This window comes from Melospiza georgiana, chromosome 3, assembly GCF_028018845.1.
Source record: "Melospiza georgiana isolate bMelGeo1 chromosome 3, bMelGeo1.pri, whole genome shotgun sequence".
Classification (NCBI taxonomy): domain Eukaryota; kingdom Metazoa; phylum Chordata; class Aves; order Passeriformes; family Passerellidae; genus Melospiza; species Melospiza georgiana.
The window spans coordinates 46,183,926-46,199,279 of record NC_080432.1 but is presented as its reverse complement, the minus strand read 5'-3'; the positions used below and the strand labels follow the sequence as shown (position 1 = coordinate 46,199,279).

Genomic DNA, 15,354 nt, shown 5'->3' with positions numbered 1-15,354 from the left:
CTGCATTGAGGCATTAGTCTGCAAGGTGCTAGCTGCTTGGACCAGGACTAGGTGAGGCACCGACCTAATGACACAATTATGTGACAATAATTTAGATGGCACTGTGTCCTAGATCTTTTTGGTTTATGAATACAGAGCCAGTCTTACAGGACTGTTTTCTAATTATACTTTGCAATGTTACTTTACTCTTTTACTGTCTTCATGACATTTAGGTAACATAGTTCATCAAACCAAAGTCTAATAAAGATAAGAAACCTGAATATATACTTATTAATAAAGACCTGTGGATTAAAGTCCCCATCATCTTATTGCAAACTGTACAGTAGAATGCTGTAAAAATAATCCTCAATCCCTTAGTTAATAGAGGATTGCATTAGAGAACTGTAGTTCTGATCACATCCCTGTAAACACCCAATAATAATATTTTAGAATATACAGTAACTTGTTGATATTGAGGATTTTTCCTATTAGGCACCATTTAGCACTATTATTGAAAGTATAATTTTAGGAGAAATTATTTACAGTAAAGAATAAAGAAAGCACACCATTATTCAGCAAAAATTTAATAAACTGAATTCATTATTGATGGCCATGGCAGACCAAATTCAGCCCTGGTAGAAGTCCACTGAAAGTTCTACTGCTGCAGCAGAAATCAGTTGGCTCTGGTGCTCACCTCTGCTTAGATAACTCTTCTGATCATACAGGGCCTACCTGTGATGCATCCTGAGGGAAAACTGCATCAAAAGCAAACATCTTGGGTGGAACCTGGCTGCCCCTTTTCTGGAAAGCATTCTGACCTCCGCAGGCCAGCGGGTCATACAGCGTGATCTGCTTCTTGCGGGGGTCAACTTTTAGGAAAGAGCTGGACTCAGACGTGTCTCTGGCAAGCGTGGAAGAAATGCGCACCATGACTTTGACCTGCCAGCAAACACACAAAAGATGAGCACGTTTCATTAGTTTCATTGGTTGCTCTACAACTGGTATGTTGAATGAATTTTCCAGCTACTCTTGACCAAACCATATTTGCTTTTTGTAGCTAGTGTCTCAGTGGAGCACAGTGAATATGCAGGTAGTATTAGGCAGAATTTATCCTAAACTACAAAGTGAATGAAGCCAGAACTCTCAATCTATTTCAACAAGCAACTTGTGTATTGAGAATTACAATGCACATCATGATGTTTTAGTGTCAGTACTACTCAAGTACAATGAGGAAGTATTAGAGCACCTTGCCTTACTCTCAATATAAATTGAAAATTAACTGTACCCTGGTGGCCCAATTAGGAAAGCTGAAAGGTACTCTAGACTCCTAAGCTTTCAGAACTGCTGTGGTTTGTACGAAACAGCCTGACCAATAAAAGTCCATAAAAGGCAGATCTATAATTTACACCTTTACAATTCTAATCCAAAGCAAAGATGAAATGCACAGTTCTGAGTGCTGTCATCAAAGAGTTGTGAAAAGAGTCCCATTTTAATGGTCAGATTTTGAAATTACCATCAAGGGAGAGAATGTAATAAGCGATAAAAGATTTGTTAAAACATGTTAGCTCACAACTCATTAAATAGCTACATAATAAGATGTTATTCCTGAGACAAAAATAAATCTTCATAGATTTAATGAGGTTTTTCTGTATCCTTAGCTGAGTTGGTAAGCAATTTTGTTAGTAAAACTGATGACAATCAATCCAGCTTTGGTTTTCCCCCAGAAATTCACGACTAGCAGACACATGAGCTCCAGACTTTAGAGGGCAGACACCACCTGTCTGCCACTTCTAGTCAAACCTGCACAACCTTCTCCTAGAGCAGATTGGCATTCACGCCAACTAGACAGAACTTTTAGGTTAATGCTCCTTAATCATATGTCACTTCTATCAAACCCACCCACGTTTAGCATGCAAGTGACCACAAAGGGTTATGTCAGCATAGGGTGGGAGCACATCTGCTGCTGGAATGGCAGATGCGTTCCGGGAGGAGGTTGTAACCCCTGAAGCTGGGCTGCAGTTCCTGTTGGTCTCACTGAGACTCGTGCCCTTTGTATGCAGGTGTCATCTCATGCTGGCCCAAGCTCATCCTGCATGCAAATAAATCGGCTGCTTTGAGAAGTAAAATCTGGGAAAATTCATTTTTGACACAACTCCTTTGAAGACAACAGAATGAGACCAGAGATTAACTAGTATTATTCAGTATTGCTGTGACATCTTCTCTGTATGACAGTGACTCAAATGGGTAATTTGACTCCAGTATTTTAACCCAGCAAAACAAGTTGACATTAAATGGTGAAATGGTCACAAATCTGCTTACACTATTTCAGTTTTACACAAATATCCGAGGGAAAAAGGAAAAGTACCACTTGGGTAGGAATGTGTCCTCTTGCTCAGCTGAGCTGCTTATGAAACTTAACCTCTAACTGTAAAAAGCCACGTCTAATGTCTTGCCAAAGGCATTCTTCTGGACCCAACCCTAAGCAGAGCTGCTTTCTGATGAGGACAACAGCAGCCAACACACCCAGTCAGTCAGTCCACATGAACTGGGCAAGGTCTGTTTATTCCACCCCTAGGTCTCCTGGAAGATCGAAAGGGAAGCACTGGTCAAGTTAGCAGGGAGGGAAGGGAGCACAATTACAAATCCATGGGGAGCAAGAAAACAAAGGGCAGTATCAATCCTGTGCTGTTTTCCTATTTTCAACTTCATATGCCTTTGGCTTTCTTTTACTGTGTCCCACATTTTTAAGTAGATGCCAATATCACGAGTATCAGACTGATCTGCTGGGAAACAAATGCTGTTGTTCAACTACTTTAAATAAAATACTTGCATGCTTTAGAAAGCTCTTTCCCCATTAGTTTATGTGTATTTTTGGCTGCTGTGAAACCATGTCCTCCAGCTCCTTGATCTTTGTGTGCAAAGGAGAACTAACAGAATACTCTGGGCTAAGTTTTTTGGGGTTTTGGAGAATGGACAGTGTGTGAAATTTAACAATCTTTCATATACAGGCAGTCTAAGAATTCTTTCTGGCCTCAAGCTGTATGGGCTTGCAGTGTTAACAGAAGTTACACTGGCTTTGTTATGATATAAAATCATTCGCATGGGTCCAGATTTAAACCTGTTCACACAAAATCAGATTAATACCTGCCACTTCTTACTGAAGGAATACTGCAAATCCTCCTAACTTCCAACAGCTATAGTGATAGAACTCAAGGCATCAGTTTCCTCTTTCCCACAAGTAAAATACCAGTTTAACTGAAATCCTAAAAATTTACTACCATCAAATAACTGGAATGAACCTCTATTAAAAAAAAAAAAAAAAAGTGCTCAACTCAGAAGCCCCAGGAACTGTCAAACAGCATATATTCTCCTCAATACTGCCAAATATAGCCATTTCTCATGAAAAATACTGCTATTTCCATAAACCTTTGTACTTCTGTGCATTAGGGATTTTGTTTTGAGACCTAATGGTTCACAGAATCACAGAATCCCATGGTTTGGATAAAAACCCTGTAAGATCTTGAGTTCAACTGTTAACATATAACTGCCAAGTCTACCACTAAGCCATGTCCCTAAGTGCCATGCCTACACAGAATCCTAGAATAGTTTAGGTAGGAAAAGATCACGTTCATATGCTTTAGGGTAGAGGAATATTATAATTATTGTATGTGAATATCCTCTTAGCTGGACCACTTTTTACTCATCATGAAGATGTCTGTGTGCCTTGGGACACTGCATCAAAGGTAGTTCTGCTCACCTCCGTTTAGATCAACCTACAGGAGTTGTCCCCATCTGAGTCAGTTGTCTGACCCCTTTTGCAGGCAATAGAGAGGAACAGACATTTCTAGCACTAAATTTGCATGTTCTGTTTTATAACAGATGAATTCCACAAATACCTCTTGCTTTCTCTATAACACCACAGGCATCCTAAAAGTTTACCTGAGATGTAGGTGCCTACATTGTAGGCTGCCTAAAGTTATTCTTTTTGCTCCAAGCATAATAAAAATGCTCTTTCTGGGAAGCACAGTGCCTGGCCCAAATTCCATAGCACACACACACAAATCTGTGTGACAGTGTCCAGCAATAATACATGTCAACATAAAAATAGGCACGTGAGTGTCATGGACACAGAATGAAAGTAGTAACAATAGATTATTTGAACTCATCTGGAAATTTGTAGGCACTTAAATATCTTCCAGGCCAGTTTCACACTAGTGCAATCCTCTCAAATTACTCTTGATTTACATTACATTAATTGAGAAAACAATTAGATCCCATCTGTGCAGACTGTATGTCCCCTATATTCCTTGGGAGCTATGACTCTAACAAAAACCCAATGGGCAGGCAAAACACAGGCAAACTTCTGTCCTGAGAAACACATTCAGAAGTACATATGTAACAGTGGCACAATGAACTAGGCAGACCAAAACAGATTTTAAAACATCTGAGCCACATATATCTTCTGAGAAGACAGGCAAGCTTATGGTCTGGGAATCAGCCTGAGACTGGGGACCTAGGACCCATCCTGATGGCTGTGTCCAAATGCAGAATGACTGAGCTTTTGGGGCAGTCTGTCCACCTGTCCACCTGTAGAGGAGGCAGAATCACAACTTATTTCACTGCCAGGCCCACTGAGAGATTCAGCCACTGCCTGGCCTCAAAGATCTGGCAATAGCCATTTTTTCCACGCCCCATTATGAAACATTATTATGCCTGTAACCTAAATCCAAGAATTCAGGCAAAGCATTTCCCAACAGTAGTACAAGAGTAAATCAACTAACAGCAGTAGAAATGATGGGAGATCACAGCTTCCCACTCTGCTGTTTCACAGTCCTTCATGCAATTTATAGCTGGGGTATTAGCAGGGGAGGCTCAGAGTCTGTGCTGGCCCCTTAAAATCCACACCACAGGAGAGGCAGCACAAGGATGTGCAAATGTAACTCAGCCAGCTATGGGAACAGCACAGGAACTTACTGGACTTTAAAACTTCAGGTCAATTTAAGGAACAGACAGGCTGAAGATCATGGTGCTGCTCTGGGGAACTCAGAAATACGGTACGGTTAATTTGAAACCAGCTGAAAAGTGAAGTTTAAGAACGCTAATACTTTATGCTTGCAATTTATATTTAAATAAAGCATAAATTGAACTTCTCTTTAAAAAGAATAAAGGTTTTCTGCTTCACTTCCTTCTGTCACTACTTCTGTCACTACTCCTTCAGTCCACTGCTACAGTTTCCCACTAATCTCTTGTAATTGAAGCATCTCAGAGACACCACTTGCAATTAATGGGAGCACTCAGTCTGCCAGAAACTCTCGTTTGAATTCCAGCCATCAGGTCTTGGCAGTGCCCAGCCTTAGATGCACCTCTGACTGTTCCTATGGGGAAACATGAAAGCAATCTCCTGAGACATGTGCTCTTGGTAAAACAAACCACCTGGGCCTAATTTTGATCTAATGCTACACCCATGCAAATCTGGCTGAACTCAGCAAGAATTACTCTAGCCTAGCAGTGGAGAGACAGAATAAAAGAAAAGGTCACTTATTCTCCATCACTACTGTGCCTTTTACAGGATATAACTTCTCTTCTCAGGTCTGCTCATGCTGGCATCATTTTTTAATGTGTTTTCTCTTATGAGTTTACATTATTTCACTAGACAACTATTTAATCCAACAGCACCCCCGTTTACTTCTCTGCATTTCAGTTCCTGCCTTCATAGACATGACTTGTTCTTAGATGAGTTCTACAGTCATTGAACTCCACAATATTACTCCAGATGTGAAATGCCACATCTAAAAAAAGAATCAGAGCTCTACTGTTCAGGCTTCCTCAACAGCTTTGGGTGTGTTTTTTTGTGTATTTGTCTATGTAATTATTTCACACATACATGCATGTATTTCAATTATATGCATAATTTTTTAAAGCATATACATTTTCTGAATATTTTTTTTTCATAAATTTCTCTCTAAACAGCAATTATTGGCATGATGGGTTCCTTCATGGGGTACCATTCAGTAGCTTACTTCTAAGATCAAGAGAAAGCTTAGGGGAAATGCTGTATTATCACTATGCTACTGTACTGTAAAAATAAGCATAAAACTTTTAATCAACTCTATGAAATTTTCAGTTGCCTGAACCATTTTTCTTTCTGCTGTTTTATCTGATGCATCCCTATAAACACACCTACTATTTCTTGAAGAAGGAATTTGCAATTGCAGGATTTTCCCCAGATAAACTCAATTTGTGACCTGTTGCAGACCTTTTGTTATGCTCATACTCCGTGGAGAAGGACAAAGGTTCAGCACACTCTGCAAAGCAGAACTGGTGCCAAAGAAATAAAAAAAAAGAAAGCAGAGTCCAGGCACTGACACTGCCATGTCTCCTGTGCCCACAGGGGTCTGTCTGCAGGACCAGCAGCAAAATGAGCAGGGCAGGTGGGAGAGGCAAAGCTGTGTCCAATCTGTATCACACACCAACAGCTACAAACACGTACTGCAATGAGATCCACACTGGGGATGTTATAACTTCCTTCTACTCTTGCCTGTAAGATTTCATTTGGGGTTCATTATCTAATTACTGCAGGGACGGGGCTAGACAGCTGTTGCTTCAGGCACTGTGCTTGCCTTTATGAGCTGCTTTTCTCATCAATCATTTGAGCAGCTTCTGCTGGATGTGTTCTGGGTAGTGGTGGGAGGCAGGAGCTGCAGTGCAGTCACACGAGAGACAGGCCAGCCAGGACTATTGAGCTGTTTCAGCACTCCATCAATGTAATGGCAATCACGGGCTGCAGGAATAGCCTTATTGGAGGTTAATGAAGAGTGGGGTTTGTAATTTCTCACTGTTGCAGTTGTAAATAATGGTGTGAGACATGCATTTTTGCTGTAGCCAGCTGCAAAGTACTACAGCACAAGAAAATCTAGGCCATCCCTACGCTTGTGCACATACATGCTTTTGCATGAGGAATACAAAGTTTGAAACCTTTCTACTGTGCTCAGACAATATGAGACCACCTGTTAAGTGTGCTAAAGGACTTTTCTTACAGATTATGAGACAATAAGTTGATCATGCTAACCTGAAATCTAGAAGGTCAATATAATCAGACTGACCCAGAATGCAACAAATGCAGCATTGTATGAGTGGACATTGCTTTAATGGAAATATGACTACATTTAGAAAAAAACACAAACAAATAAACTCAGAATTATGCCAGTGTAACCTGGTCAGGAAGCATGTGCAAATAGGCCTTGTTGTCCTTGCTTTCTGTTTTCACAAAGGTAACACTCCTAGGCTTCAGCACAAATTAGAAAATACATAGACCTGCTCACTCTTGCTGTTGGTGGAAATGGCTGTAATGATACTGATGCTTTGGAAAAGCAGTGAAAATAACTGAAAAAGCAACAGCATTGAAGCATGCAGGTCTCCTCTTTTGTTACAACAGTTCCTCTGTTTCTATATTGGGTAGTTGCTAAAACTTTACTGGTGCATAAATGCCATCCTGTACAACAGTGGAACTAATCTGGACTTCTAGCAATAATGGGAAGTAGTGGCTGCACACTGTACCCAAACACCAATTGTGTTATTCAAAAAATTTGCACTTATCATGATTGCACACTTTTTCAGTTGGACAATGCAACTTTAATAATAAATTCAGTAAAATCTGGTGTGAAATATGCTCAGGTCACAGGGCACAGCTCAGTGGTTTCCTGTACTGTTCATGGCAGCAGTAGCTGTGACTTTGACACTAGGGTTTAGTACAGTTGAAAGGCAATGCTGAGCACCAACACTGTCTGAAACCAGCATTTGCATCAGACCAACCATTCAGCTCTAACATTTCTACTTCAGCATTTACTAGATTCTAAATTAACAGAGAGCACTGCAACTTTCTTCTACTTGAAAAAAATTAATTAAAAAAAAGAACCAACCCCCCCAAAAAAAACCCCAAAAAAATACCAACCAAAATAACACCCCAAAACCAAACCAAACCCAACTCCCCCGCCCCCACAAAAAAAACCAAGCCCCTCCCTCAAAAAAAAAAACCCCAAAGAAGACATGAGGATCATCCCATCATGGTAAACAGTCTTTTCTTAAGGCTCCCCACATGCTGACTGGGTTCCTGGCTTTCCTTTTGCTTCCTTAGGATCTCTTTAAGGTAAGTCTGTGTTTCAGAACTACATAACTAGGCAGGAGGAGGATTTTTCCCAGCTTCTGACATTCTCCATATACCTGTATTTATGATGTGACCAACTCTTTAAACATCACTGAGAGTGGCATTTTCATAAGAACTGAACAAGCCAAAACAGCCTTCAACAATCCCAGCATGAACAACATGAGATCAGCTGGCAAATCTTGCCTTCCCTGAAACAGTGGATCTGCAGGTAGGTAAGCATGCACCCACTGCCTACTGGCTCCCACACACTACTGCAAAAATTTACTCTGCTTCCCCTACTCTGATGAGAATTTATTTTTCTGTGCACAGGACAAGTACAGTTCACTGCCATGATTTTCAAGATCTCATCTTTTCCTTCAAAATCAAGCACATATTTCCCTTCAGTGATTTTTAGAGTGTTTCCCCCTTCCTTTCTTCCTAGTTATTACAATTTTTTCCAAATAGTCTTTAGTCACACAGTATCTATGTAGTAAATTAAACAAGATAAAAACTTCTACCTGGCACAAAATGGAGAACTGGAATTCCCTGTAATTCTTGCCCTCTGCTATGGTATGGCCATACCCAACAGTCTGCAAGATGCTCCCTTGCCCATGCTAATTTAAGAACCATGCCTGGAATTGTTTGGGAGAGACAAGTGCCCAACTCCATGGCAGGGACCTTGTTAACAATGCAGAACTACAAGGATTGAGTGCCAGTGCCCAGGAATGTTTCCTATTCCTGTTTAATTCATTTTATAGTCTGCACCAGGTTTAGTTCCTTCCCTGTTACTGGGGTATGGGTCTGTTCTGGATTTATGATGGGAACGGTGTTGATGGCACAGGGACATTATAGGTACTGCTGAGCAGAGCTTATACAGAGTCAAGGCCTTACATCATCTCATGTCACCCTGCCACCAAGTAGCCTGTGGGTGCACAAGAAGCAGGAAGGGGACACAGTTGGGAGGGATGACCCCAAGTACCTGAAAGGATATCCCCCACAGCATGGCAGCTCAGCATATAAATCTGGGGGAAGCAGGAGAAAGAGGGAGATGATCAGTTACGGCCATTACACATGAGGAAGCCCTGCTTTCCGGGAGATGGCTGAGCACTGCCCACCAATGGGAAGCAGCGGATTAATTCCTTATTTTGCTCTGCCTGTGCCTGAAGCTTTTGCTCTTTCTAATAAACTGTCTGTATTTCAACACACAAGCTTTCCCTTTTACCCTTCTGATTCCCTTGCACATCTCACTGGGAGAGAGGGAGCAAGAGGCTGTGTGGGGCTGAGCTGCTTGCCATCGTTATGCCACAGAATTGTCCCAGTCACAGATCCTTGCACAGCTTAGCCATGTTTAGCATTGTCTAAGTTAAATACAAGAAACTCAGTCTGTGCAGGAGTGGCCTTCCAAGCATGTGATGTGCCATATGTCGCTCTGTTCTATCCCAACCTGGCTGGATATGTACAGATCCTACAGACAGATCAGCCAAACCCATTAAACACATTTGCAGCATCAGCAAGGCAGGCTCTCTAAAGGAACTTCTCTGCTCTGGTGATTGATGGCAAGGCTGCTGTCACTCCTGCTGCCTGCATGAGGCTGCCATCAGCCCCCTGGGGAGGAGGAGACAGCAATGGTGACTCACTTGGCTCTTTCTCATAGGCCGTGCTCTTATCCTGCTGCTGTGCACAAAGACTGAAGAGAACTTTGCTTTCCTTATTTCAGCTTCCTCTTAGAAACCTGCCCTTCCAGCAAAACATTACTGAATTGTCTTGGCTGTCACAAGGACTGGTGTTGATGGAAAGCAGAAGCAGTATCAACAGTAGCAATATCTCAAGCCCGTGCCTTGATAATTATGTCTGCTATATTCTTTCTTAAAGCTCCAGTTTCCCTGGAAGCTGTGGGGAAGCTGTGGAAGAGGTGCACAGGATGCAGCTTGGTAAGTACAAGCAGCAGGTCATCTTACCACTAATTAAAGAAAGTGCAGCACGGAGGGCTTCACATTATATATTCTCAGGAGATGAGGAATTCCAAGATGAACAAGGCTCTCTTTTTTTTTTTTTTTGTCTAAGGAAACAAGAATTTCTATGGAAAGAATGCAGATAAAAGACAAAGTTTCCTTTTCACATGTCTTTGAGATGTCTTTTCAGTGTTAGAGAAACAAGGGATATACAGGTATTGCAAAGAGATGTATAATCACAATTGTAAGCTTTTCCATTATTTATAAAGATGATCTCCATGACTGCATACAAAAGCAGATTCCCCAGTCCGCACATAAAAGTGTACGCCATGGCACCATAAATAACAAGCGGCAATACAATCAGACAAGAAGGATTTACATTATTTAAACCAAGCCAGAAGTGAAAAATTGCAGCTTAATGCATATAAGTGTGGAAAAAAAGATGTGTAAAACTTTGGAGTGGCAACTGGTAATGACAGACAGTAAATAAAAGGGATAGTTCTAACTAGAAATTTGGGGAATCATGGTGAGGAAAAAAATCCCAAAGAAAGCACAGGGCTGCATTGTAAAAGAGAGTCTATATAAATGGAAGGGGGTACAATCATCATATTAGGCAATATAGGTGAGATATCTAATAAGTGCTTGGGTATTCAGAGGAGAAATCCAGTCTCCAGAGGGAATAGAAGCAGCCTCCAGCACTATATGTTGCATGAAATAATCAGTAGAAACTTCAAGGCGCAGAGCTAGATGCTTTAGTGAGGAATGTAATACATCACAGTGTCATTGAATTCAGCAATAATTCCTCATTTACCTGGAAGCATATGAGATGAGAATTTGACCTTAGTTAGGAAAAACCAGCAATAAAATTAAATTTGGAAAAAAGGAAAATATAAGACATGAGTTCAAGCGATGATATGATCTATATTGCCAGTGAACATTTCAATGAAGATCCCTCAGGGCTTTGCAGTCTTCTGACAGGATCAAGACATATATTTACAATTATTCTTAATTTTCAATGGCAGAAATAAAGCCTAAGAGTAAATAAATCATCTAAGATCCCAGAAAAACTGTGCTTTACCTAAACAGACTACCTGAACTCTGGTTTTCCCTTTCTTATCCCACAACTGTAGGCTATAATGTTTACAAGGGCATAAACATAATACTACATTTACTTTTTTTTTCATGTTGTATCCTATTTAATGCTACCCTCATGCTTATATCTTTGGCAGTGGTACAGGGAGGCACAATAACTTCAGAGCCCTAGCATCCACTCAGAATTAATGAGATCCATTTGTTATGCTATACATTATCTCAAATTAAAAGTGCTTTTTTTTTTTTTTGAGACTTAAGAGAAATCTGTGCAACAGACTTTTTTGAGGGGGGCTTGATTCTGCATTGCCTGGAAACAAATAGAATTATCTATTGTACCTGGAACAAGAGAATAGAAGACAAGGTCGTACAAGATGCATCTGAAGGTGGATATAACTCCATAATATTCCATCTCCAACAGTGATCCCACATTCTGGCCCATAGGCCTCCCACTGTGGTGGGTGCACTGCCATCCCTCTGCTCCCTCCCAAACTGTGCTTTGCCAATACCTGTATGGCTCACCTGCCTCTCACATCCTATCAAGACTCACACTGGGAGGAGCACATACTATCAGGAGAGAGCCACAGGCTCCAATGAGTCAACTTCTAGTCCGAATTAAATCTGCAGCCCCCTGGGAACACTTCTGGGGTTGGGTGTGTTTATAGTGCCACTTGGGGGATGTTGTCACTCCTTTTGGAGGCGGGGTGAGAGCTGCCCCACAGAACTCTACCCTGGGTACATGCAAGACACAAAGTTGCCTCTCCCAGCTCTTCCAGAACCAGTTGCTGAGGCTCTGCTTGCTTGTGCTTCTCAGACTTTGGGCTTTTTAATGCTTTCCCCAGTCCTAACATTCTATTGTTTTCTGACCAGTAGTGAACGTTGTGTTGGGATTTTCAGTAGCCTCTAGAAAGCACTACAGCCTGACACTTACCCCTTAAGGAAACAAAATCCAAGGAAGTCATATATCTGAGCAAATTTGTTCCTAAAAGCAAACACAGCCTATGGTGGTACAAGGATGCTCTTACGTATTTGGGAAAACCCAGACACATATAGTGCTGGTTCTGAGGATCTCTGTTATGACTCTGTGATGCTGACTCCTGGGCATGTGTCTGACTCCAGGTACAGCACAGCCCATCTCCACTGCATCCTGTGCTCCCATGGGAGGAAATCCAGGTATGCAGGCAATGAGGAGGCTACTCATTATATGAGTGTACTGCTTTCCTGTGGTTTTTTATTTTGTACTAAACATAAACATAACGGAGCAAAAATTACACCAAATCAGAGAAGCTGACAAAGAAAAACAATGGAAAGAAAACTGAATGGTAGCCCCTGATGGGAACGAAATGCAAACAGTACTTTGACAAATGGAACTTGTCTCATGTCACAGAAAGCCACTAACTTCTGTTACCCTCAGCTACAGTATAACAGCCTAACATTGCCACTGACCCTCCTCCTTGATAAATGCAACTCTATAGCAACAAAAAACAGCCAGCAAAGAGCCATCTGCCTTGTGACCCCTACCACATGATTTCATCCTATGTTTGCTGCTTTATTAAATGTTGCAATAAATAGCAGCAGTATTTGTGAATAGATCAGTAACCAACCACCTGCCCTAAAATTAATATCCAGTGCCTGTTAGCAGGCTTTCTACATGCTCCCAGCTGTAATTCTGCAATCTTAATTTGGGCAAAATTTCTATCCTCTTCAACCTCAACTGCCATTTTCTGACTTCTGAGTGCTTAAACCACGCAACCTTAACATTCCTTTAATACTGCTATTTGTCAGCAGAATAATTCATTCTGCTGTAACTTAGGAACTGTGTAATTCTTCTAGCAAGTAGCAGCCTTTAATGAATGGCACCTGATCAATAATGCAGAATTCAACATTTGAGAAAAAATAAAAAGGCCTTTTTCATGAGGAGTGTCTGCAGGAAATGTCAAAATCATTTATCAAGGGTCCAGGCTGATAGCCTGCAGCTGCTGTCCACAAGAATTATAAAAACATACATTGTTGATCCTGAAAATATGTTTTTTGTACTGAGTATAACTGGGTTTTTCCACAAAATAAGGACTTATTGAGTATGAATGCAACAGTCTTTACCAGAGTTTTGTTTAAGTAAAACTTTGCCACAATAGCACTTTGTCCCTAAGTTGCTAGTTACACAGGATTATTTTAACTTGGTTTCCAGGTGTACCTTTAAAACAATCCTCACTGTAATTCTAGACAGGCTGAGCTACTTAATACAAATGCAAAAACACATTTGTATTTGAGTTTCAAAATCTCAGATTAACAAGATAATCAGGCAAACATTACAAACAAAGACAACAGTAACCATTTTATCTCTTCCTGATATCTAGGTGCAGCATGTATCAAAGGAACAAGTAGTCTTTACTGGTTTGGAAAGCTTTTACATTTCTTAATAAACAGTCTAACAAGGAAGCACAAGGTAACTCCAGCTCCTTTGCTGAAAATTCTCATCCAGAAGTATATAGAGTAGCAATAGTTAGGGGCTACAATCACAATTCACAAACAATGAGCAAGATTATGAAAATAGAGGTTTAATGAAGTCATACATGGCTTAAAAACTTTAAATACCAAAGTTGTCAGATTCTGAGTACAGTGTGATCAGTTTTCAAGGTATCTTATTTAAATAGCTAAGAATCATCTCATCCTGGACTGTACATATCCAAGCAAGGCTCCTTTCATTGTACCTGGGATGCAGCAGAATGGGGACTGCAATGGTTTTGTAACCTTACTTTCTAAAGATCAGCCACTTGATCAGCTAGGACCTGCTTGAGAAGGCTTCACTTTGAGCTAGATTGAGCTACATTGGCCATTTGATTCTGTTGTCTGATGCAGGCAGAAAGTGGTGGATAAGAACAAGTGGAGAACCTTGATGAGGGTGGGCAGGTCACAATTCTATAGCTCCATCTCTCTCTCTGGGTGACAGAGCTGGCTGACAGAGCTGGCTGCTTCATCTCCTCTAAAATTTGAAGGTTTCTACTTTGGTTGCCTTGGTGCCTTCGGTGGGCAAGGATTCCTGCAGAAAGCCTGCAGCTCTGTTGATACTACTGGAGATAATGCTAGCTATCACACCAATTATCCTGCTTCTAAATCCATCTCTTTAAAAAGTGCTTTTCCACCTATGACAATTTCTGTGGTGACACTGCTATTTGTCACTGGTGGCACAGCATGCCAGACAATGGCTATAAAAGCAGCAGTCGGTGCACAGGTTTCACAAATGATTGAAGCAACCAGCCTTTTCTTGAGCAACAAAGGGATCTTTCATGTTCAGATAATTCATCCTCCATGCTTGTCACTACTGCAGCTTAGCATCAGGAAAGAAACGTTCTTTGATGCTTGTAAGGTTTTATCACTCATCACAAAATAGAGAGATTAATGAAGGGGAATAAGGGGGGGGTGGGAAGATGAATTTATTTTTTTTAATAAAAAGCATCTTCCCACAATAGATTAGAGCATAGGCAGAACAAATAAGTGAAGTAAAATATATCAGAATGATAAAAGGGCGAAGGTACTACAACAAATTACACTTACAGAGCCATTTTTAATGTGAAGCACAGAAGGAAATTTGATGAAATATTCAAACTTCACATCTAACGTGATCCTAAATCAGCACTGTGTGTTAGGGAAGGAGAGAGATCTACTGCCTATCTGTCTGGTGAAGGATGGTTTTATACCACTAAACCTGAAAAGGGTATGCCTTGAAATGACTTGAGCCAGACTGATCATATACATCAGTATGAAATGTGAGAAGCACAGAAAGCCAGTGTGGCCAGAGCTGTGCCAGAATCCAAATCAGATTCATGCCAACCACAACAATATTTAGATTTTCACTGGTGGCGCCAAAGTCCTCACTTGGATCAACTTTGGTTGAAAAATTTGTGGTTTTCCTCATTCATTTCAGTACATAAAACCTTCCAAATAGTTCCTGGAATTGACAGTACCACAGTTAGACAGAATGGAGCTCAAATCTGTAGAGTTGGGAAGCTTGAGGTATAGTAAGAGGCATTATGACAACTATTAAGGTGAAAAATTAACAACTTGGGTTTTTAATTGCATGTCTAAAGCTGCCTTTATCACCTCATGTCCATTACTAAAGCTGTACTTTAGTCCTTCCTTTTTTTAAGGACTTCCCTTACAGCAACATTCATCTGTCAGTGCTGCAAACCA

The 15,354-nt window shown here is 40.8% G+C and overlaps 1 protein-coding gene across 1 annotated transcript in view; it reads right to left on the bottom strand.

The window, feature by feature from the left end:
- KIF26B (kinesin family member 26B) overlaps positions 1-15,354 on the bottom strand; it is a 253,565-nt gene that overhangs the window by 61,844 nt on the left and 176,367 nt on the right. The window contains exon 5 of the mRNA XM_058019915.1: positions 712-918. Within this exon, the coding sequence (XP_057875898.1) occupies positions 712-918 (207 nt within the window). The remainder of the gene's footprint in view (positions 1-711; positions 919-15,354) is intronic.